Raw genomic sequence first — 26,002 nt, 5'->3', positions numbered from 1 at the left:
AGACTAACCAATTTATTTGAGCGAAAGCTTATGCTCAAATAAATTGGTTAGTCTCTAAGGTGCCACAAGTACTCCTTTTCTTTTTGCGAATACAGACTAACACGGCTGTTACTCTGAAACTTGTTAGTATGTTTCATTTGGCAAGTCTTCTACAGCCAAAACAGTTAATTTATGCTCTCTTAAATGGTAAGAGCCTAAGAACAGTCATAGTGGGTCAGACCAAAGGCCCATCTAGCCCACTATCCTCTCTGACAGTGGCCAATGCCAGATGCTTCAAAGGGAATGAACAGAATAGGGCAATCAAGTGATTCATCCTGTTGCCCAGTCCCAGCTTCTAGCAGTCAGAAGTTCAGGGACAAAGAGCACAGGGTTGCATCCCTGACCATCTTAGCTAACAGCCATTGATGATCTATCCTCCATGAACTTACCCGATTCTCTTTTGAATCTAGTTATGCTTTTGGCCTTCACAACACCCGTTGGCAATGAGTTCCACAGGTTGACTGTGTGTTATGTGAAGTACTTTGTGTGTTAAACCTGCTGCCTATTAATTTCATTGGGTGACCCCTAATGTGTGTGTTATGTGAGGGGGAAAACAACACTTCCTTATTCACCTTCAGACCATTCACGATTTTATAGACCGTTACCATATCCCCTCTCAGACGTCTTTTCCCAACTGAACAGTCTGTCTTTTTAATCCCTCCTCATATGGAAGCTCTTCTATAGCCCTGATCATTTTTGTTGCCCTTCTCTACTTTTTCCAATTTTAATACTTTGAGATGGGGAACCAGAACTGCACATAATATTCAAGCTGTGGCGTACCATGTATTTATAGTGGCATTATGACGTTTTCTGTCTTATAGCTCTTTCCTAATGTTGTTAACTTTGACTACTGCTGCACATTGAGCACATGTGCTCAGAAAACTATCCCCAATGACTCCAAGATCTCTTTCCTGAGTAGTGACAGCTAATGTAGACCCATCATTCTGTATGTGTAGTTAGAATTATGTTTTCTAATGTGCATCACTTTGCATTTAACAATGAAGTATGCCCAAAAGCCTAGACAGTAGATATAGGTCTTCTATAAATATAGTTTTTTTAAAATGGGGGGGGGGGGAAGAGCTGGTACCCTAACCACCAGCAAGCTCCCTATATATTCAGTGACTCTCTGGCTGTGGGCTTCTGTTGTAATATTTTGATCAAGAATTTAAATTATTTTTAAAGTTACATTTTAATAGCCCTTATGGCTGCAAAGAATAACTCAAATGTGAAAAAGGGTAAACTAATGTCTCTGAGAGCTAAAAGCTGTTAATTGCCACCATCATCATCATCAATGGTGTTAACTCTGAAACCTAGTAAATGCCATTTTCCAAAAGGAAAATAAGGAAATTAATTGAATTTCAATGGGAGCTGGGCATCTTACTTCCTTAGGCTCCTTTAAGAATCTCAATCTTTGCTCTCAACTTTTCGTTAGCTATCTCACTGCTTAGCTGAGCAGAAATATCCAAGCTAGTGCACTTATCCTACTTTCTCAAACTGTCTGCTACCCAGCTACCAGAAGAGCTTTAAGTTTCCCCAACATACTAAAATGCATCTTCAGTTTGTCAGTACAGACAGCAGCATACTGAAAAATAGTTTAAACTGTGCCCCAAAGTAGAGCTTGATGGCAAAACACAAGAGTACTGTACTTAACAGTCATACTACTTATTTTCCAATTTAATTCCATTAAAAAAAAACAAAAAAAACAACCCTTAACTTTTAAATATACCTGAAACTACCACAGAGCCAACTTCATACCTTCTAGCAGAAGTAGTGCTCTGGGCTCTTTGTTGCCCTCCTTTTTAAAGTCCCCACCCTGAAATTCCTGTACCTTGGCCACAAAGATTGTGAAAACAGAACTTCTGATGAAGCTTCCTTCAGAAGTCATCACCACCTATGAAGCAACTGAAAGGAAGTGTGCTGCATCCACCATCTTGCCTGGGGCTAAATATACCAATAGCTCAGAACTCTCAGTTCAGTTTCCCATGGTTCTGTGCTGAAATAAAGCCACAGTATTAAATGCTAAGTGTCTTTTTTAATCAAAGTTTTTTTTGTTTTGTTTTTAAAGAGTTGACATTATCTTTTCTTCACTACAGGGCTGTTTCAGAATTGAACTTGTGAATTCTAAATGGAATCTTAGTCTTTGTAAGGTAGAGATCACACCATTAAAGGAAATAACAGAAGCAATTAGTAATCTCTCTTTTCATATAGGTCTCAAAAATCTAAGGTTATACGTAGGATGTGGGTTTTTCTTTGGGAGCACTATTACAGAAAATCTGTGGTGTTAGTAGAGGTCATGACACAAAGCAGAGTATCTGGTCTCTAGGCAAGTAATGAGTGTTATTTTAAACACTATACATTTATAAGACGACTGAAGACTAAAATCTACAAGAGACGAGGCAATCTACAGCAAACAATTTTGGCAAGCAATGTGTATGTTATCAGGACAATGAAAGGGTTTAAGAAAATATTGAGTCTAAACACTTTTAGGATTTTGGTGGGGTGTTTTTTGTTTAAGAATCTCAGAACGTATGCTCAAATATCAAATTAAATCCATGTATCACAAGGATAGCTGAACACCAATGAATGAACCCCCCCAGGAGTGTTGCCTCTGCATGTTCACACTTCCAGGATGCAACCCCCACACTTCCTGGTGCTGCTGACTTGGGAGAATTCTAGAAAAGCAATGCCCCTTGGTGTTGCAACAAGCATTCTCTTGTGGCACTGAATGTCAGAAGCCAATGTTACAAGAGAACCAGGAAGCCTCAGCCACCACAATTCCTTCTGATAAACAGAATCCCATTGGGGGTGTCTAAGCTAGGTATTCTTTTCCTCCACTGGGAGAGCTGAACCAACCTTGGAAATCCCCGTGTGGATGAGTCTCTGGGTCCAGAGGACATCTGATGTACGTTGGCCAGATTCACTTGGAGCAGATAACCGAGTCAGTGCTTAGGAGACTGTAAATAGCCAGCAGTTCAACCTACACTTCTACCTGAGAGAGTATCTGCACCACTGCCACCCTATAGATAGTGGAGGCACGAGAACTGGAGTCCCATGGATTTAAAAGGAGGCTGCTGGCACAATGTTCTCTTGGTCCTCATTTTTGGAATTCTTTTCCCAGCTCTCCTCCAACCCCCCCATTTGAAATGAACACAGTTTAACCTAAACAGGTTTCTTTGTATATTGAGACCCACACAGATGGGCTCCTTAAGAGCTGGATTTTGCATCAGCACAGAAAGTTCTGGCACTGAAAGGCTTACTTCTCAGCACTAGTGATGAAGCCTCTGTGCTCACCCAAGACTTAGATTGGGTTTCATAGCTGAAATGTCACAGACTTCATCACGGATTTGCCTGGCTTTCCCTGACCTTTCCCCAAAGGCAAGTGACCAATCTTATGTGGGATCCCAGGACCATGTTTATAAGGCCTTTACGGTGAGGAAGGCACATAGCCCCTACTACCTATTAGTGAGGGTTCAAGGTGTGGAGAGACTGACCTAAGCAACCATCCAGAAAATGGGCTTCCTCCAAGCAGAACAGGAATGCAGAGCCAGGAACAGAAGGATGGAGGACCATGATGCAGGCCACTTACATGGACCCATATTTCCATCTCTGTAGCCATTATTGGCCATATGACCAGAAAGAACAGACCTGGTACAAACAAAAACTGTGTTCGGCAGTGTGAACTGCCAAACACTTTTTTTTTTTGTTACCTTGTATTAAAGTTTTAGAAAAAGTGAATCCTGAAAGTTACTCTAAATGTGGAAATATCCCTTAACCCATGGAAAGCTAGCCATGGAAATGAAGCAAATGAGAGAGACGAGGCCACACAGACCTTTTAAATCTAAGGTCCAGGTGTTTGGTGCCATAACAGGACACCTGAGCAGTCCCAACGTATTGCTTTTCAGAAGGCTCTGGAATGTCAGGGACACCAGGGTGTGGCATGTGCATTACACACATAGGAATATACAAAGGCCCCCTTGAAGAGTTTAAGAAAGCTAGATCTGAAATATGAAAAAAAAGTTTAAGATAAAAATGATTTACATAGCTACCTCTGAGATGATCAGAACACTACAGTTCCTCAGATCACTAGATGAGAAATGATTGAATCAATAGCAGCCAAAAGGAAAGGCTCTTTTACCTTCTAAAATGTTTTTACTGATTTAGAACTGTCTACATAGCAGTAATCTGCCTCACCCTGACTTTCACAGTCACCTCGGAAGGCTTTTTAAACTCTTGCTGTGTGGTGAAGAGACACTTTGCATTAGAAAATGTAAATGAAGTTTATTCAGAAGGGTAAATGTGGTGAGTAGTGGCCTTTCAGTGACTTCAGGGTGACTCATCCTAGACTTTCAAAAAACACATCATAAACATCATGCACCACTATTGATAAGAGTAAAAAAGTTTCCTGTAATTTGAAAAAGATGGAAACAATTTCTTTACTTAAGTCAGTACTTGGAAAAGTTGTTAAACGGAGGTCACAGAAAGGCTTTATTCTAGAAAAACGGTGTTACAGGTTTAGACTGTGGAGGAGAGCTAGCACAATCATGGACTTCCTTTACAATTGTTCTCAACTGAGTTTTAAATGGATGGGACAGGGTAGATGCAACAGAATTATTTGAATTTGCCTAGAAGTGAGCCAGGAGGAAGCAATGTTACCCACTGTCCAGACTGACCTAAAGAATAAGAGAATGAGTTCTGACCACTAGTTTAGTTTTCTTTAAAAAAATAAAATAAATAAATAAATTGTACTCAAACCTAATTTTTCAAAAACACCTTAGATACCTTACAAAACAGGTCATGATTCCTTCCCTGAATACTTTATAATCTAAATTTAAATTGACAAATGGGGGGGTCAAACACAAGAAGGGAAGCAGAGGTAAGAAGAGTGGCAAAGGTGACAATTCATTTAGCGGTATGAATCTTGTTGGTTTGCTTTTTTAATCATTTCTTGGATTTAAGTTCACACTGTTGGACAGAGGCTAAATTTTATATTTGTTTTCAGTTCTCTTTAAAACTTGAGTACTCTGAGTAACACAGAAATGAAACAAGGAACAGGTTTATATGCCTTTTGCTTAGGAATCTCTGTGGAATGGATTATTTTTTGCACTTAAATATGTTCACTCAGACTAAAACCCTCAAAACCTACCAACATCAGGAACTGAATGCCTTAAACCATCAGGGAAAACTGCATTCAACGTACCAAAAAACAACATTTCCAGTTATTATGAAATGTACCTAAATATCCTATGGTTATAGAGAAATAATCAAAAGCTATTTTGTTAGACAATTATATCCACTGTTAAGTACTAGAATTTTGCATTTCCTTTTATCTACCATTGTGTTTAACCTAAACTAAAAGTGATCCAAAACAGTGATTTAAATTTAGCACCTGTATACGTACAGTCAGATCAGTATTAGTGTGGGTGTAGTGATACTTCATATGTATTACAAATTTAACACCAAGTGTCTTGCACTTGCACCTAGGAAAAAATTCACGGAAAAATGCATGATTTAGGCTAAACATGATTATGGCCCATGTTGGTCTGACACTTAATCCCTAGAGTTTCTTAGAAAAGCACCCTTCCCCCTCAAAAGGAAGAGTATGTGGTAACTTGACTTCCCCCCCTGCATTTTTATCAACCCTACAACACTGCCACAAGCGTAGCCGTTTGTGATGCTCCAAGTTAAGTTTAATCACTTAGTTTTAGAGTCAGCCACAGACACTCCATAAATTCCTGTTATCCAGAGTGCACTTTAAGACTTGAAATACAAGTAGTAATGTCTTAAAGAGGAGTGATCCTGAAGGACCCTCTTGCATCCCTGGGTTAGGTCAGAGCAATGATGAGATGGTTGGAAGTGACCATGCAACAGAACAATCTTAAGAGGACACATGGAAGCAGATCCTTCTCCACAGAGAATTCTCATCTCTCTATTATAGGTCGGGCAGTAGCATAGTTTAGTTTTGAGGCTACCTGATACTTCCAGTTGTAAGGCCCCGTTTTCATGTGCTTTTAAAACTAACAGATGTTAACCATTTGGAATAAAATTTTCTATGTGGGTGTCTGCCTCACGCTGCATCTATTCTGGAAAATTTCAGCCAAAACAGTTCAGCAGTTAAGGACAAGACTAGAGAAAATTACCAGATTTTCCAGTGTCAAAATTCTGGAGACCTTCTCTATGGAAAGCTTTAAAGCATGGCCATGATAGAGCAAAGATTTGAATTTTGGCAGGGAATAGCCTTTGTGTCAGGGATGTGCCTTTTGTCATCCTGGTGAAAATCCACCCAAATGAGGCCAATGTATCAGACTTTGAAAAAACGGCAGACAACACATGCTCCGTGGAGACTTGCTAGAGGTTTACATCTAATCTCAGAAGATTCCAGCCTCACTGAGCATGCTCCATTCCCTCACAGCTCCTAATGCTAACCACACTGTGTGCACAATCCCTACAGAGCAAATGGCCAGGCACTGAAACTGGCGGCCTGTCTTCCCTGTATTCTCAGTGACCCCTCTGCTGGCAAACGGGTATTGTGGGAGAGGAACCCACCTGACAAACACATAGGGAACAAAGAGCCAAACCCAGGATATTGTGGGTGAGTAGATGGCACAACAAACCTGGTGAAGAGGCTGGGACAAAAGAAAAAACTAGCAGGGCAAAAAGACAGACTTGGAACCAGTTGGGGGAGGGATTGGAGATTGGACAAGGAGCCAGGATGAGCACGGTGACTGGCTGGGAAAAAATTGGAACAAGAGGAGGTGAAGACACAAATCGAATGAGAAGCCCAGGGGTGGGCAGGAGAGGCAGGCAACCGGAAATCAGGGAGTGAACTGAGTTAGCTAGCCAAGGTAACTGGGGACAAGGAACTAGAGGGGTGGGGAGACTGGGATGGAGTGTAAGGAGAGGTAATATTAGGATTTACCAGGCAAGAAAACTGGGACTGCCTAGGTGAGAAGAGAATGGGATGAGGAGCCAGTGGTGAGATAGAAACAGGGACAGGTTGGAGGGAATGGGTCAGAACAGGTCAAACTTAGGGTAAAATGGCAGAATAGTCTATGCCCACTAGAGAACTCCCCGAAGCCTAGAATCAAGTCCACGATTCCTGAGTCACCATTCCTCTGCTGGCAGCAAATATCCACCACTCACTAGCAGTGTCTTCTCCTTTAGTGCTGGTTCACATAGAGGATAAGATCATCTATTTCTGCTATCCATTACTCTGTTAGTTCAAGTGGCAGAAATCTGTCATGGATCTAAAGGTTCCTACCCTGCTGGTGAACCATGTAGAGGGTCAATATGATGCCACATGACAATCAGTCTTTCCCAATTTTCTTTTTTAATAAGATCGGAAATTACACACAAACTATGTTAAAAGAACATTAAGGGTGTAAAGTCAAGCACTCAAAATTTAAGAAATAAAAAACAGTATGTGATAATCAGTCTGGATCATAATACATATGGGCCAAATTAAGATTATGTATGCAATCTCAATTCTGAGATTTCCTAACTTTTGAGTGCTTGACTTTGCAACCTTAATAATGTTCATGTAGGGTTTGTTTTTTGTGTAATATATAGATCTGCAGCTTCTTAAAGGCAAAACTTCTGTTTGTGTTTTATTTGGGGCTGTAGTTCACTAGCTCTAGAAATAAGCATTTATTCTCCATGACTATTCTATTGTTTTTTTGGTTAAGGCGTTATGAAGGCTTTGGGTATGGATTCCCGAAGTAGTAGGTTTTGAGCACAAGCTTCATTATTGGTACCAGAGGTACTATCTTTAAGCTAAATGTTGTAGCAGTGTTAGTCCCATGATATTAAACAAGGTGGTTGAGGTAATATATTCTACTGGACCAACTTCTTACTGAGAGACAAGTTTTTGAGCTACACAGACCTGAAGAAGAGCTCTGTGTAGCTCAAAAGCTTGTGTCTCACCAACAAAAGTTGGTCCAATAGAATATATTATTTCATCCACCTTGTCTCTGCAATATCTTTAAGAGAACTTATCTGCTCACAATGCTTTTCATATGTTGAAAACTTTAGCACGATCTAGTTAATCACAAATGAGCATTTTAAAATGTCTTTATGTCCTAGATTTATGTTAGAGAAACTAATATTTCTACTGAAAGAATACAAACTCAAGTTTAAAGTGATGTGTCCGTACATAACCGGGATATGACAAAACAATGGCCAAATACTGGAATACAAAATGCAGCTACCTCAACAGACTGATCTGAAACCTGTTAATAGGATCAGCAGCACACAAAGGAAACTGAACAGCGCAAGCTTGAAAAATGAGCAACTCTGAATGTCAGACATGACAGAATGACTTCAAACCATAAATGGATTACAAACAGAAGAAAACATCCACTTTTCTTATTTCTGAAAAAAGTGAATGCATCTCATTGAAACAAGCTACAGAATGTTAACAGGAAACATCAACAAGGCCTGCTAAAACAAGGTCACTACTTAAGAAGTATTTTAATACAGCCAAATGGAAAGTTGCACATCTAGAAACAAAGAATGCAAGCCATACCTACAGAATAGGGGACTGTATCTTGGAAAGCGAAGAGATTGAGAAGAATTTAGGGGTGATAAAGGACAAGCAACTTAACATCAGCTTTTAATGTTATACTGTGGCAAAAGTGATCGTTGGATGCATAAACAGGAGTAATGAGTAGGGAAGTGATTGACTGTATATTGTTAAAGATTCTAGAACACTGCACATAGTTCTGGTGTCCATTTTTTTAAGAAGATGTTGAAAAATTAGAGAGGGTGCAGAGCCACAAAGATAGTCTGAAGGCTGGAGAAAATGCCTTAATATGAGGCTTAGAGAGCTCAATCTATTTATCTTATCAAAAAGAAATTGAAAGGGGACTTGATTATGTTGTCTAGACCTTCTCTGGGAGAAAACACCAGGTACCGAACTCTTTACTCTAATGGAGAAAAGCAAACAAGAACAATGGCTGGAAGTTAAAGCCAGACAAATTCAAATTAGATATAAGGCACAAGTTTAAGACCGTGTTTAACTACTGGAACAACCTACCAAGGGAGGGTGAATTCTTCATCTCCTAAAGTCTTCTAATTAAGACCAGATGCCTTTCAGCAAGAAGGTCTGCTTTAGTCTAACAAGTTATTGGGCTCAATATAGAGATAATGGTGAAACTCTACAGCCTTGTTATACAGGAGGCTAGACTAACTAGTTCAACTGCACAACTCCTGAACGCATGCACCAGTGCAGCAGACCTGCTCTACAAAATGGCATTCACCACACAGCTGGACCTCACATGCACTGTATGTGTGAGGTCACACTGCAAGAGGATGCTATTTTGTTTCTGTGCAGCCCACAGAGGTGTTGTGCAACTATGCATGCGACTCACGTCGCTGAACCATATGATCCAAAGGCCCCTTCCGGTCTTAAAATCTAGGATTTAAAAAAAAGTGGATAAAAGTGTAGTTCACCTTTTTTAATAAAATGTTTGTTAGTACATATGAAGAGTACGTGAGAAGAGATTGACTAAAACACAGCTATTTTCTTGTTATCTTACTTCAGAGATAAGCAATTCATCTGTAATAATTTTACTTATTATGCATTTCTAAGGCACTTATCACACAGTATCTAGGCACAATGTGATAAAAAAGATGATTGCTCTATCTTTCAATCATTTATGTGCCTACTGTGCTTGAGGAAAAGTATTCATGGTAAAGGAAGCTTCATAAAGGCTCTGTTAACTTTATTTGTACACAGCAGCCTATAAAGCAGACATCAGTGTCGCAAAGAAAATGAACAGATGCTGTATCGCTTTCTTGTACAGACAGCAAGACAAGAGTGCAGTAAAGGAATAGGTTGGGATTTTAAAAAAGTTTGGATCATGTAAGTACAGCTAAGGGGAAAGGAAAAAAGATACAGTAGTTGAGGGATCAAAGGGAGAGAAAAGCTTGGCCACAATAAGCTAAAGAGAAACGTTTTGAAGGCAACATTTCAGAGGAAACGACTGGGGCAATTTGGGAAGTCTCTCTGTACAACTAGGAAGTCTGACTGATATTATGAAGTTGGTGCTACAAAATTACAGCATCACTCAATGCCTTTAAGTAAATATGGAATCTACTATGGGCTGGCAGGGCTGTGTTACATAGCTGGCAGCTCAGGGACAATGACAACTTATTAGAATGTAATGGTCACCTATCCAGGTGGAAATGCCTGAAGCCAGAGGACATTTAAGCCAGAAGAGATTTCTCCCAATTTGTTTGCAGGGGTAATGGAAATGGAGAAGGTGGAAAGTTACCAGCAGCGTGACACAGAAAGAAGTAACAAAGGAGGGGTTTAAAAAAAAAAAAAAAAGGACTCACAGGGGAAAAGAAAGCGCAAAGAAAGGGGCAAGAGGAAGAGGACAGACTGGCCAAGGCCAGAGAAGAGGAGCTGGGGGAAGAAGACTCCACATTTCAGAACACAAGCCTGGACAGCTCCCAGAGAATCTTCACCCCATCCCAAATTATACTTTGGAGTGTTGAGGAAACAGGCAGGGAAATATACAAAGGGTTTTGTTTTTTAAAAACTAATCCATGTATGTCGTGCAATTAAATAAAGAGCAATGGTTTTAGAATCCTGTGCAAAGTATCTGAATTTCACGCATTATGCCTACCACCCCACAGTCCATGAAGTAGTAGACTGTGGATTCACACCACCACCTGGCTGGAGTTCTGGGAGAGTTTTTAAGCCGGGCAGCGCAGGAGGAAAGTTTGAGGACTTAGCAATGGTTCCAGGGACTGGGCAGTAGGGCATGTGGTCACTGCTCTCAGAAGGGGCATGCTAGACGGAGGGTTTGCACTCGAGAGACCGTGTCTAGAGACTGCTAGACAGCAGCAGTGCCTGGACTCTGTTCTGACTCTAGAGGCTTAGAACACCAGGGGATTCGGGGGTTGATTCCCTCAAATCAATCTGGTGAGTGGGCAAGAGGAAGCTCTCGACTGAAGTTGTTACAGCAACTCAGAGGGAAGAGAGAAGTCCCAGTTAAGACAGCAGTTGACATTCAGCTGTGAGAAGTTGTAAGGAGGACAATTAAAACTGGCACAGCAGAGTTAAGACAGAAGAGTTGTAGGTGAGACATGGGGTCAGATTTTTGATAGCAGAAAAGTACCTAAAGGGTACATAATTGTCACTGATTATCCCTAGAGCCAGCAAGTCATCAGGCCATGGAACAATATAAGCCCAGAAGTATAGATTGGAAGTGAGGGGGTTGAAATAGAAGCTTCAGAAAGCACCCTCAGATGCTCTTGCTATGGCCTGTAGTAAGACTATTATAGTTAAAGTCAAACAATATATAGCTGAGACAATTGAAATGTGGGTTTAGGACAATGCCTACACTTCTGGCCCTGGCAGTACAATTGGGCAAAACAAGAAAGGTGACTGGAATTAAACGATGAGAATTTTTTTTTTAAATCTAAAAGGAGGTTTTCAATTTTTGAAACATTCATTGGTAATTTACATTTACATTACATTGACAAATTCAGCAAAGGCAAACATGCAAGTTTGAAGCCAAGAGGAAATGCATGGCTCTCTGTCACTTGCATGGAAGCAATAATTAACATCCCAGAAATATATTTATTTGACAGAAAGCAAGGTCTTTATTTCTAAAAGGAAATATTCAACAGTACAGCATTACCCAACATTAGAGTAGCATGGCCTTGTGCTTAGATAAGAAGGAAAAGGGAGCAAATAAAAGGGATAATGCTAAATAAGGATGGGGCCAGTACTATGTTGCACATTTAGCATTTGCAAGTGTTATTTGTTACCTGGATTTCCAGTTCAGCAATATGCTGCTGGAGTTCTGCCACAGCTGCTATGCTGTCTGCTTCACGGAGTCTTACTGCCATCACTTCTTCCTTGTTCTGAAAAAGAGGTGAATAGGGCTAAGCTGTAAAATCAAGAGAACTTTCTCTGATATTTTGGGTTTCTGAGGGGGAGGCTCCCTGAGCCAGGGATTCAGCTTGAGCCTGAACATCTACATAGAATTTTACAATCCTACAGCCTGAGCCCAAGTCAGCTGACATGGGCCAGCCATGGATGTTCAATTGTAGCATAGATATACCCTAATTTATTCCTAGCAGATGAAACTCGAGATGGGGCTCTTCCTCCCTGTCCCCCTTCCTCCCTTCCCCATTCCTCTATTTTGTTCTTTGTCTTCCCTTTATTTGGGGGATGGGGGAGAGAGAGGAGAAGAAATATAACTAAAAGTGTTATTTAAGATTTTAATACCCAGGAAAAGGACTAGATTAAGAGTACAAGTGAAGTATTCTCTTCATCCACAGAAGTGATATAGCATGGACAGTAACACTGCAAACCAGTGTACCTCAACAGTTGGCATGTAAAGCACACCCCTAGCTGTCAAAGGCTTAGTCTCCATAGTAATTCAAACATTGGCCTCCCAGTGCTAACAAGGTATCTATCACAGGAGTCCATGCCCTCTCAACTGACTCGTTTCACATAAGGCAACTGGTAATGTTACCATCAAACTGGATTATCTGTAACAGTGACAAACCACTATAACTAAAGTCCTTTTAATCAAGCACCTGAGCCATATATCCTAGCAGTGGTTTAAGTGTATGCCATTCTACAATGCAGATGTTTGACATTCAAGTTAAAAAAAAATCAAATTTAAATAATCTTTTAGTTAAACATTGTGGGGAATGGAAGTTAGTTCAGACCACAAAGGTCCTATAAGATTCGTATTGTGTGAAATATCTTTAGAAGTCTACAGAATAAATTTCCCTAAATTTGGAGATTGTCACACTTCCATTAGAGTTTGATGCTTGATTTTTTTCAGCTATTTGAAATCTGATAACTGTGCTATAGTTATCAGAACTTGGATAGATAACAGTATTTCTGATGTAAAGGCAGTACCAAAAATCAGACCCATTTAGATTTTGAACTGTATTTTTTTTATTCTGGAACAGTCGTTACAGTAATTTTAAAGTTGGCCTTTTATTGGATCTTGTAAACAAAGAACATCAGTTGTTTCCCATCACTGCACTATTAGAGCACGTTGTGGACATGATTTTTCCTTCTGTTACTTGACTATCACTTCTACAGCCATCAATTAAATTAAATTTCAGACTTAGTTATTAGAAGATTACAAAGACTAAAAAAAAGAGCACTCCCTCTTTGATATTGTGAAGTGTTTTTTTCTAAATTCTGACTTTCACAATAACTGTGGACCTGTTCTACTACATTAGTTACCTGTTATTTTTCAGAGTGATGAAAACCGTAGAGTCAACAAATGTAATGCTACTGACTCAGACCTCATATCTCATTCAGGCTGAGGGCCATATTCTGCCCTCAGTTCCACCCATGCAGGGCTGCTGGGTTACTTTACCTTAAAGCAGAGTTTAGCCCTAACAGTATAGTAACTGGATTCCTTTTAATCTGACTGTGCTGATTACAAACAATTCAAGATGACATCATACAGCTGGTGAATTGTTGATCAGATACAACAAGAGGAACACACTGACAGACACTTCAAATTCTTGATAAAGTTTGAAATGTTCACAACAAGTCGATGTATCTGCTCTCAGTTAAGTTGAGAAGTATGGTCAACTTATTCAAAATTAGACTAATACACTGATGGTACATAGCAGGTGATTTTACAGTTTCATGACAAATAACTGAGGAATGAACAGTGGACCAGCTAACGTCTCAGAACCAGAAGATGCAGCATCTTTCACTTCAGCAGTGGGAAGTGTGCCAATAAAAAAAACCCTAGCTCCCTTTATTGAGCAGCCTCTTCTAGTCAGATGCTGCACAGATCTGTGAACTTTGCTCAACTGGACTTATTCTTGGAGAAATTCAAGGAATTAAACTGCAAAGCAGTAGCATCCAACAAGGAAATGATAACACTGCAAAGGAACTATTCTCCCCCTCCCCAAGCAGGAGACTGGCAATCAGGACAGGAGTCTAAGACCTTTTTTTTTTTTGGGGGGGGGGGGGAGGGGAGGGGTCAAGGTTTTTCAAGAAAAATTATTCTGACTGCATGACTTTGTCTATACTTTAAAGTCATTTGCTCAGATATACAATTCTCTTAATTAGTCCTAATATTACACATTTCTGACGCAGTAAGTTTTAGATGAGAGGATACGATCCCAGAGAGGAAGGGAGGCCTAATTAGGTGGCTCTTAAAACACTGGATGGACGAACATGAAGGAAGAGATCAACCCTATTAGGTTTGGAATATTAGTGAATAGTTGCCCACTGGACTATTGTTGCCCACTGGACACCGTATTTTTGAACATCCATAGCATGTTAAATTTTCTGGCTTTCAAGAGGGTTGTGCTGAAGTGGCCCAAATATGAAAATCATTTCAGTAGGACTCCAACCAATTTCAAAACATCTATTGTCAAATTAACTTGCATTTGGGGAATGAAGATCTGTGTCACCATTTCAGGCAAGAGACTTGAGGACTTCATGTAGCCTCTACTGTTCCTCCCCTCTGGCCCTGGGGCCCCCACATGTCCTCTTAAAATACCTAGTTTTCAGTGATAGGTATAATTAACATTGCTATGGCCATCATTCCCAAACACTGCAACAGTTCTTATACCTTCTGGTTCCTTACATTGACATATTTTCTTTGGTTCAAAGCATTTCTGCTTGAACCATGTCTAGCAGGTCCCATCTATACTTTTAGTTGATATAAAATGAAAATATTTAAAACTAGAGAAACTAGTGCCCCTGATACTGCAATGGAAAACCTCTCATTTTATTCCAAAGAGGTTGTATTGATTGATGACAGTCATGCTAGTAAGGAAACTCCCAGATTTAGATTGTATACATACTTGAGGTTTTTCTGGTTACCCATGCAGATATTCTAATTTTAAGATCTCTTTACTTGGCTGAAAGAGTCACCATACATGCCTGTCCCTCAGGAAATTAAAGAACACAGTTTATGTACATGGGAGACCCATTCAGTTCTCAGCTAGAAGAATGAAGATTGAGGCTTTGAGGATGTGTTCGGTTGTTATTGGAGGGGGAAATGGGTGGGAGAGGAGAATCTGAGATCTCTCCACAAAAGGTAATGCTAACATGAAAAAAATATATTGCTTGGGGGGACTTGCAAAAGTTTCACCTTCTCTGTGTGCATTAAGTTTTGCAAGTGAACAGAAAACATACCAGAAAATGTAATAAGCTAAGTGCTATTATAAAACTGGTTCCAATAGGTTTTCTACTACAAAATGCTACTTTAAATAAGTGCTTGTATTCTGGTAGCAACCACCCAGGCTTTAGCTTGCAGTCTAAAACAAACATACACTGTGCGAAGAGGGATGCAATCAAGATTATATAAACAGCACATGAGGCACATTTTAAAAAATAACTACACTCAACCACCCTTCAAACTTATGCATTATTAGTTGACTAACTTTTTGCAAATATCATGGAAACAGTGGGTCTTGGAGGAATGCAAGAAGGCAATATTTGCCCTTAAAGACCAGTTCAGGAAGGGCATTCCAAGCAGAAGGTTGCGTGAAAAAAGCAAGAAGAGCTGGAGATGCAAACATAGGGGAATCAAGGATAGCCTTGTTGGCAGAGCAGGAGACAAGAGGGACAGAATTGTCTTAAGGACTGTACTTGAAGCTTAACAAAATGCTGTGGAAGAGGGGGAGCAAATGGAGGCACTCAAGAAGGTGTGAGAGAGATGTGTTTAGAATAAAAAGACAAGGAAGATTCTAGCAGTTTTGTTGTGAATAGCCTAGGGATGAATGATGTGGTTGTCAGGGAGGTCACAGGAGTCACTGTAGTAATATGGGAGATGAGAAACTGAACAAAAGGTTTACCTGATCAGCTAAGAGGGGGAGGAACACTCAAAAGTGTTATAGAAAAATCTGGATGTGGCCTGGATACATGGGATAAGGCAGAAGGAGTCAAATATAAACATCTAGGTTTATGGACAGTAGGAAAGATGATGGTATTGTCAACAGTAACAAAAAGGATAAGGGGAGGAGGCTTGGAAAGTAAAGATAGGGAGTTCAGTTTTGCCCATGTTGTGTTTAAATTGCAGTGACACATCCAAGATGTCAGAAAGACACGCTGAGATGTGGGATAGGTTGGAAGGAGCTGATTAAGAGTGGAAAAGATAACTCTCAAACCTATCCACATACACATGGTAGCTGAAGTCATACAAGAAGCCCAAAAAAATGTTAAAGGAGAAGTTGGTCAAGTGAAGAGCTTGTGTGACTGCCCACAAAATAGGAGGATCCACTGAGATACAATGAAAGAATGATCAGAGGGTAGAAGAGCCAGGAGAGGACACAAATACCCAAGGAAGGACAAGATGTCAAGAAAGAGCAAGTGACCAGTTTTATAAGCAAGTGAAGGAGGATTAGGTAAAGAGCCAGAAATTCTGGCCATGAAAGGAGTCAGAGATCCTGGTGAGATTAATTTCAGTGGAATGAAGGGGCCAAGTGGAGCTAGAAAAGAGGAATTGTAGGCAACAGTGGCAAATAGTGCCTTTGAGTTTAGAGATTAAAGGATGGGAGAGGAAGTAGTTGGAAAGGCAGGTGGAATAAAGGGACTGCTTCTTGAGGATGGAGAGACCACAGCATGCTTTTATTGAGAGGTAGAAGCAAGACGCAAGTCAGGGAAGAGTGGGTGTGGGGACAACAGGAGGACAGCAGGCATGACAGATTATATCAGTGACAGGATTTTGGGGAAGGGGAAAGTGGAGGGAAAATTAGGACAGTCCTACCTAAGCAAGTTAATCACAATTGTCTATTGTCTATTAATTAATTGTCACAATTGTCTATTAATACAATTTACAAATAAAAAATGTATATTAATGCCATTATGCAGGATTCTGTACAAAAAATTAGATATGGGGCCTGTTCCAAGCTTACATTCAAAGTCACGGTTCAGATAATGTGCCAGAATGCCAAATAATCTCCATTTGGCGCAAATAACTTGATTCTAACTTCATATTAACATTATCCTACAGATCTCAGAGCATCACAAATGTGCATTTGTGAAGCATGTTGTGATATAAGCCTCATACACCCCTCAGGGACTAATGATTATGATCCAAAATTCAGGGTCTAGCCAGGATCATAGTTAGCATTTCCACCTCATTCACTGGCCACAAGGATTACACTTGACAAACACACAGTCCCTGCTTGCACTGAATATCCACTAGCCTCTCGTCCCAACCCATTTTAGAGCAAGGTTTTCCATGCCAATTATCCAGATGAGGATGGATACAAACTTAATCTAGAATCTGGATTAGAGGATACTCAAAGTGCTCTCTTACTTTATGAAAAGGATGAGGATACCCCACTTCTTTGCAATATTTAATAAGGATTTGATGTGATTATTAGTATTAAACCCTATGAAACAAGAATTTACAAGTGGGGAAGTGTCATTACTTAGCCCTGGTCTACACTAGGACTAGGTCGAATTTAGCAGCGTTAAATCGATGTAAACCTGCACCCGTCCACACGATGAAGCCCTTTATTTCGACTTAAAGGGCTCTTAAAATCGATTTCCTTACTCCACCCCTGACAAGTGGATTAGCGCTTAAATCGGCCTTGCCGGCTCGAATTTGGGGTACTGTGGACACAATTCGACGGTATTGGCCTCCGGGAGCTATCCCAGAGTGCTCCATTGTGACTGCTCTGGACAGCACTCTCAACTCAGATACATGATTGTTTGCTGTTGCTCTGATGCAGGGAGGGGCAACTGACAACACGGCTTACAGGGTTGGCTTACAGGGAGTTAAAATCAACAAAGGGGGTGGCTTTACATCAAGGAGTATTTCAGGCAGGACTTCATGGAGGGTTCCAATAAGAAATGGTGCACCTAAGTTATTGTTCTTATTGGAACAAGGAGGTTAGTCTGGCTTCTGATTGATACATGGCTAGATTTACCTCGCTGCACCTTCTCTGTGAGTGACTGCAGTGCTGACCTAGAGGAATGAGTCCCCTAGATGGGGAAGGGGGGGAAGCAAATGAGTACAAAACAAATCTGGTCTATTTCTTGTTTTGATACACTCCATCTATCTTTTACATCTTTGGCTGGCAGCAGACAGTGCAGAAGGACTGCATGCCATCCACATCTCATGGCTGCTCGGCAGAAGATGGTACAATAGGACTGCTAGCCATCCTCATCTATTGCCTGCCCGGCAGAAGATGATGCAATAGGACTGCTAGCAATCTGTATCACCTGCCTGCTCACCATAAGATGGTTCAATAGGACTGACTGCAGGACTAAAGAGAATGACCTGATCAAGTCACTCCAGATTTAGTCCCTGCGCCCATGTCTGTCCAGGCGCTCCTGATCGACCTCATACAGGCGACCAGGAGCACCTCAGACACGATGATGACGGCTACCAGTCCTATTGCACCGTCTGCTGCCACAAGGCAATGGGTTGCTGCTGCTGTGTAGCAATGCCGTACCGCGTCTGCCAGCACCCAGGAGACATACGGTGACAGTGAGCTGAGTGGGCTCCATGCTTGCCATGGTATGGCATCTGCACAGGTAACTCAGGAAAAAAGGCGCGAAACAATTGTCTGCCCTTGCTTTCACGGAGGGAGGGAGGGAACGGGGGCCTGACGATATGTACCCAGAACCACCCGCGACAATGTTTTAGCCCCATCAGGCATTAGGATCTCAACCCAGAATTCCAATGGGCAGCGGAGACTGCGGGAACTGTGGGATAGCTACCCACAGTGCAACGCTCCGGAAGTCGACTCTAGCCTCAGTACTGTGGAAGCACTCTGCCAAGTTAATGCACTTAGAGCATTTTCTGTGGGGACGCACACACTCGAATATATAAAACCGATTTCTAAAAAACCGACTTCTATAAATTCCACCTAATTTCGTAGTGTAGACATACCCTTATACACTAAGAAATGCCACCAATATATAAAACAGTTGTGAACATCTAGTAAGGAAATCAACATATGGAAAGCAGTAATTGATTCAGCATTAGAAATCAACTCTTATGTAGAATGAAGTGCTGATTCTAGTCAGAGGAACAGAGAGCTGACATTTAATATTCAGTGGGCAGATTCCTAAAAAACAACTTTCATTGGCTTGTCAAATTCCACTGCACATTAATACCCAATTACCTGTACACTTATTTTAGGTTGCATTGGAAAAAAGGAGGCTAGCAACAGTACAATGTAAAGAGCAGGAAAAACGAAAATCCTTTCTAAAGAGATATTGAGTGTCCTAGGGGAGGAGGACTAGAGTATATCTAAGAGAAATGGTAAACACCTTAAATTAAAATCAAATGAAACTGAATAAAAAAACTCTTCACTGGCAAAATGAAGTTAATTAGGAGACTGGTTAAGAGACAGAGGTGCTGAATACATACTACACTTCGTAGTTTAGGGTGATTAAAGTTAGGTCAGCATAGTTTAGTGTACAGAAATCTAGTCAATTAAACTGTATTACCCGGAAGAGAACACTTTGAAACACTCACAAATTTTGTTATTTACAGGTTTGAGAGATATTGTAAGAAAAACTATACATATTAATAAGGATGTAATTTCATCTCTGGGATTTAGTGACAGTGATAAACCACTCAAGCTTCACTCTTGGTTTATACTGTCATCGGAACCCTTTGATGGAATTACAGCCTTACAAACACTTGGGTGCATGTTATTTCTTACTATATGCATACATTTTGAATAAGAGTGTCATTTGAGAAATTTTTTCCTTGAAATATATTTTTTTCAACTTTGCCCTGTATAATGAATTTGGAAACATCTGGAACTTAAGTGTAAACATAAGCCATTTACTTTTGCTAAGGCAAAACTCATATGTTCATGGACACATTTGGAAGCTGATGCAGTATATGAATGCAACAGTGTACAGCTGAAGGTTTAAGACTGTAGTTTGATTATTGATGTGCCGCTCATGCTAGTCTTCTGGATTATACTAAAAACTGACACAGAAGAGATATTGTATATATTCAATATTTTAGTTTACTTTACTAAAGGAATCCTACCACGCATGTGTACTGAAAATTAAGTACAGTAAAGACATGCTTTTAACTTTTGTTTTCAGCTTCTGATATGGAAAAGAATTTTACACACTTGAGCTGGAACAACTTTTGGTTTAAATAGTGTCACTTTTAGGGGCAATGATAATTTTGAAGTATGGTTTTACAAGGAAGTTCCTAAAAGCCTTGCAAGACTCCATGTTTATGGTGTCTGATTGTCCAAATTTGGTATAGCAGTTTAGAAAGAAAAAATTGTGATTTTTTAAACTAAAAAGTGCAAACTGGACCTGGGATTTCAAAGTCAAGCCAGACTCTTTCATTCTTGTGGATTGACCACAATGAAGAGGTCTGTTCTACCCAGCCTTCTTGGACACAGATTGACCAATTGTAGACACTCTACAGAAAGATAGGCTGCCACTGGACAGTGGGTACCGTCACACCCTACCCTGGGGACATGTCCCCTTCCACTCTAATTCTACCCTTGTGACCCCTCACACAGCTATATTGATTCTGCTAACCAGAATTAAAGTACTATAAAGTACTTTGTCATGAATGCAATCAGTTATGTCTGAGTAAACCATGTTCAGAGTCTGCTGTGTAAGTCTGTGCCTTTTATACAGTCACTTACTTTAAAGTGTAGTTCTACTCAAAAGTTAACTTCCACAGGACCACAAATTAGAGGAGAAGGTTGTCATCCCTCCTTTTGGTGGGTGGTAAATCCAAGATGATGTTTCTAATTCACTAGAAAATGTAAGGTTTTGCTTTTGTGAGGTTTGTTGTCTATATAAAGCTGAAAATATGGATCTGGTTGTCACAAATAAGAAAGAAGAATGTGAATATATACTTTGTACATGAATGGTGTGCTCATGATGCTGGTTACCTTGCACTCAGTCTCAGCTTGTTTACGTTTTGCTTCACTCAGCTGAGCAAGAAGTCCTTTGTTCTGCGCAGAAAGATATTGCACCTTTCCTTGTAGATTGCTGACCTCTTGCTCCGCCCTCCGTAAATGGTTACTGTTGATGTGGTTCTGACATTTATAAAAAAAAAGTGTGTCAGAAGAGGTCTTATCACACCTACCTAAATAGACAAGGAAAGCACTAACATTTCTTCCAATAGATATTTTATAAACAGGATTTACAAGTCAGTTTTATTTACAAATTCAGTAAATCAAAAGGTTATTTTATTGAGCAAGAAGCATTCCAAGATTTGTTGCAATTAAAAATTGCTCATCTTAATGTTTATTTTGAATGAAAATATGTTTTGATAAAGTATACTCAGATACCAGGTGGTCTAGTGCAACGTTTCTCAAATGCAGACATCAGGGGGTTTTCATGTAGCCACGACAGTCATCTGGGCAGTGATTGGGGCGGGGGAGGATCAGCCTCTCCCACTCCTTCCTTGTTGCTCCTGGATGTGCAGCACCCCACACCGCCTCTGGAGAGAGAGGTGGGGCACAATGCTGCAGCAGCAAGGTGAGTTCTTGACCCACCTTGAGGGGAGGGGGTTTCGGCGTCAGGCTCCAGCAGGGAGACTTCAGGAGCCTGGCCGTGCAGCCCTGGGCTCCCACCGCGGGGCAGTGGGTACTGACCACCCCGGCTCTGGCCACGCAGCCCTGACCTCGAGCTGAGGGACTTCGCCTCCACCCTCTGGTTCCAGCTGCGCGGCAGCAGGCGCTGGCCCCCAGCTCCAGTCTCAAGCTCGGGCCACGCAGTGGCAGGTGCCAACCCGCAGCTCTGGCTGCGCTGATCCATGCCCCAGCTGCACAGCAGCAGGTGCCAACCCACAGCTTTGTTCCCGAGATCTGGCCACGTGGTGGTGCGAGCTGGCCCCAGGTGCTGATCCCTGGTCCTGGCCGTGCAGCAGCAGGTGCGGGCTCCTGGCTCCACCCATGCAGTCCTGGGCTCTGGCCTTGTGGTGACAGGCACTGGTCCCCAGGCGCTGACCTACAGCTCTGGCTGCGCAGCAGCGGGCACCAATCCCTGGCTCCGGCTATGCAGTTCCTGTCCCCAGCTCTGGGCTCTGGCCATGGGCACTGAGCCCCGGCCACATAGCAGACACCAGGTCATGGCTCTGACCACTTGACAGTTGAACTCACCCATCCCTATCGCCCCTGCTGTCTCCCACAGCACTGCATCCATTGCCCCCCCCCACCCGAGCCCCCCCACACTGCCCAGCATCCATCCTACCATCGCATCTGGCCCCTGCCACCTCCCCCTGAAGCCCCACCACATACAGGGCTTAATGGGTCCTGGGGCTTGCTGAGAAAAGTGATATTAACAAACATGTAAGTATCACTTTTCACAGCAGACTTACTAGCTATCTGTGAAAAGCGATACTTGTATGTTTGTTAAAAATCACGTCACTTTTCATAGCTTCCCAGGTAGCTACTCAGTGTGCTGTGATATGAACAAATTTACAAATATCACTCCCAAAGAGGAGGCAGCATTATTTGTATTGAGTCTGCCAAAAAACCTTACAAATATAAATTACAATGATTTGGATGTGTATCTGTGCATATTTAATTGTTTTTCCCTAAAGTTAATTAACTATTTTAGGAAAAAGTATCAGTGTGGCCACCAGTGAGAGTTGGTGGCCGCACTTTGAGGCCACCAAAAAATTTGTTGAGAGAACACCTGGTCTAGTGTATACAGAACATTAAGATTAGTAACTCAAGTATGTTCAACACTGAAAGGCAAATTATATTTTTGCCTAGAAAGACTATATATGTTTATATACAAAATGATATATGAACCAAATTATTGTTCAAATGGAAGATAACAGCATACGTCTATATACAAGCACTAAGGAAATACACTGAAGTGAGGTTATTTATGATTGTTAGTACATGGCATATGATAAAACAGGATAACTATACCCCCCTGCTGACTGAAATAAAAAATGCATTAAATGAAAGTAATTTCTACAATGCCAAGTTAGCAACCCTAATGAAAAAGGTTTAATTAACTTATCTGAGATATTTTATGAAGCTTTTTACTCCATCAGTGGCATGTAACAAATTCTAACTGGTGACTCTGGGCCAAATACTGGGTGCAGAGTCAGTTCTTTACACCACACCACCATGTGTCCCAACTCCTGCTTCCTGGGACAGCAGGGAATGGTACTGGTAGTGCTGAGATGCATTCAGAATGTAAAATGTACCAGGTTTCTCCCTGTGTCAGTTATGTTTGAGACTTTTTCCATGAGAGGATTCCCAAAAGTCGATTGCAAAGCCTTCACTCCTCACCTCCTTTCAAGTAACAGAAGTTCAATACTATGCTATAGTGTCAACAGAAATTTCAGGAATAAAAGTGTTTGGTGAAGTGCACATAATACAGGTTTTTTTTGGTCAAGTGATGCTCCCTCATTCCTTGGTTATAGCAGAATTTAAATAGGTAAACATGTTACACTTCTCTCTTCACAAACACCCCAGCCACATGGAATTTATCACAGCTAAAGAGGCAAAATGTTGGTGCAAACTCTTTCTTAAGTATTGGCAGCACACAGCTGATCTGCAAGGATCCTCTGGCCAATTCAGGAGCCAGATTCATGGGTTATGAAAGAAGGTCACCATCAGGCAAAACCACATAGGCAACTCCCAAGGGGAAGGAAAGGAGCAGATAGTATTTCTGTCAGATAAATTTTGCCTATTAAATTTAATGGATTTAAAAATACACACTTATTGTACTAAACTAGGACTGTAAAACAATTGAGATTCATACATATCCACCCAGCATGGCGAGTTCATTACTTAACATCAAGGTGGGAAGTTTAGAAAGATGGAGCGTCATATATCATAAGTCTTGAAAAGAAGTGGAAGGGAATCAAACTGTTGTCTCATTCTTAACCAGTCGAAAAGCATAAGATTGTTGTACTGTCTCATTATGCTACTGTCACTGGTAAAGGCTATCCCTCGGCATCCCTAGGTGCCAGCATTCAGTTTGGATCACAATAATGCTTAACTCTCTGCCATCTCAGTACTAGTTTTCAATAACATACCTGTGTTTCCATCTCCATCATTCTTTGTTTCATCTCTTTTAGATCTGCCTGACTTTCTGCTTCTCTCAATCGGATTGTCATCAATTCATCTTGCAGTTCATTCACAGTGTTCTTTCTGGATGGATCTTTCCATCTTCCAGCAGTGCGAGCTAGATGACGCTAAAATCATTTATAATGGCTTTTTTTAGATTATGTATCTATAGCTATCTCTCAGGACTCTCCTAAAATACTATTACCTCATCTGCTGAAGAATGAAGTACTTCACAATCCACCACAACAATTTTAAAGAATCAAACAGAAGACTAACATAGCATTACAGTTCATCATAAAAACGACAAACAGCCACAAGGTTGCAGTTACAAAAACTGAGAGACAGTGGCTTGGGGACAGGAATTTTCAATTGGGGCAATCATGAAACTGAAAGTCTGTCCTTAAAACAAGAGAAGTTGGAGTATTTCAAAACACCTGAATAGCAGGATTTTGCTAAGCTCCAACCTCTACTTGCATTCACTGAAATAGGATCTTTACTTTATACTTGTATATCTCCCACCAGAAGGTTTTAATTTGTGGCATGAGGTAGAAAGCCCTCATCTACAACCTGGATCCATTTTACATTTTTAAAGTAAAAACACATTGTGGCTCCCTCATTTAATATGCCATTTCTGTACAGACCCAGTCACCAGTCTACTTGACCCCATTTTTCAGACTTACATATTCAATTATCCTGCTTTATTCAAAAATATTTAAGTTTATCAAGAGGTTTATATGCATACCTGCCAGTGTTCCTCCAAATCCTTGACTTGCTGTCTAAGTTCTTTTAGGCCCATCAAAGCTTCTGCTTCTCTCAACTTCACTGCAATCAGTTCTTCTTGGAGTCTGGCAACATTATTCTCATCAGGTAAAGAACTGTTCCTCTGTAGCAAAGAAGACCCTCTTAAACATTTAATTGAAGAAATGTACATTTAGGAAGTTTTGTTCCAAGATCACATGGAGTGATTACTATTCCTGATGCACCTTAAGATGAAATGAGAAGCTTTAAAGCTAAATCTGAGATTGTTGATAGAATAAAGTATGGATTTAAGTTAGACAAATACCTTTTAAGTATGAACTAAAATTACATACCAAGATTTCAGCCCACCTGGCCTCTAGACTTCTCATGCTGGAGTTGATGGCATCACTAAAAAGCAGGGCAGGGAGCCGGACTGCTTACACTGTCTTTGGTATTAATGATGCCAACAAAAATGCATGGAAAACAAGTCTGTAGGTTTTGAACTCTATTTTTGCTAGATAAAGTGAAGGTGGAATAGATTTTATATCATTAAGGCGACTTTTGCCATTCGATCCTACACATCTCTTATTAATGAATGAGATCTCAGACTAATTTTTGGAAAGTTTGTTCATCCTTGAAAAGGGCAGCAGAAAGTGATGTTGAAAAAAGATGGGTCAATGAAGATTCAGAATGGCAGTTGGGCAAGGAAATATGAAACAGGGACAGAAGCAGAACCCTACTCGGGGGGACGGGAGAGAAGAAAAAGAAAAACAGAAAGAGGAAAAAAAAGTCTGGGGGAAACTAACCAGAAAGAAGAATAGCTGGTTAGAACAGGTTGGAAAAAGTTAAAATACTAACATGGAATTACTGAAACAAATTAAAACAACCAAAAAGTAACAGGGAAATTTAAAAAAGAAATCCACCTGAACAGGAGCATCCCTGCTCATCACATTGCTAATGCGTGACGGATTTTAACTGCTGTTAAAAGTGTTGTTCCTCCCCCACCCTACCATTTTTTAGTGTTTAAGAAACACTGGTTGTTTTTTGTACCTTTGGGGATCATGATGATTTGGCTAACATAGTATTTATTTAAAACCTTAGGATTCAATAGTACCATCAGAATTAACAGATGGTGAACATCCACTTTAACAGCTTCAAAAAGGTCTCAGACGGAGTGCTGTAGCTATTTCCAAGTATGAACAGCTACAGTACATCCTTCTGGGCGTCT

The 26,002-nt window shown here is 40.7% G+C and overlaps 1 protein-coding gene across 10 annotated transcripts in view; it reads right to left on the bottom strand.

Annotated features, from left to right (window-relative positions):
* EVI5 (ecotropic viral integration site 5) overlaps window positions 1-26,002 on the bottom strand; it is a 136,567-nt gene that overhangs the window by 53,754 nt on the left and 56,811 nt on the right. For all 10 annotated transcript variants that reach the window (XM_075131633.1, XM_048860550.2, XM_048860553.2 and 7 more), the window contains 4 exons: window positions 24,779-24,919; window positions 24,006-24,164; window positions 20,890-21,036; window positions 11,818-11,913 (listed from right to left, as the gene is read on the bottom strand). In XM_075131633.1, the coding sequence (XP_074987734.1) occupies window positions 11,818-11,913; window positions 20,890-21,036; window positions 24,006-24,164; window positions 24,779-24,919 (543 nt within the window). The remainder of the gene's footprint in view (window positions 1-11,817; window positions 11,914-20,889; window positions 21,037-24,005; window positions 24,165-24,778; window positions 24,920-26,002) is intronic.

Source organism: Caretta caretta, chromosome 8 (assembly GCF_965140235.1).
Source record: "Caretta caretta isolate rCarCar2 chromosome 8, rCarCar1.hap1, whole genome shotgun sequence".
NCBI classification, from domain to species: Eukaryota; Metazoa; Chordata; order Testudines; family Cheloniidae; genus Caretta; species Caretta caretta.
This window is presented reverse-complemented; position numbering and strand designations above follow the sequence as displayed.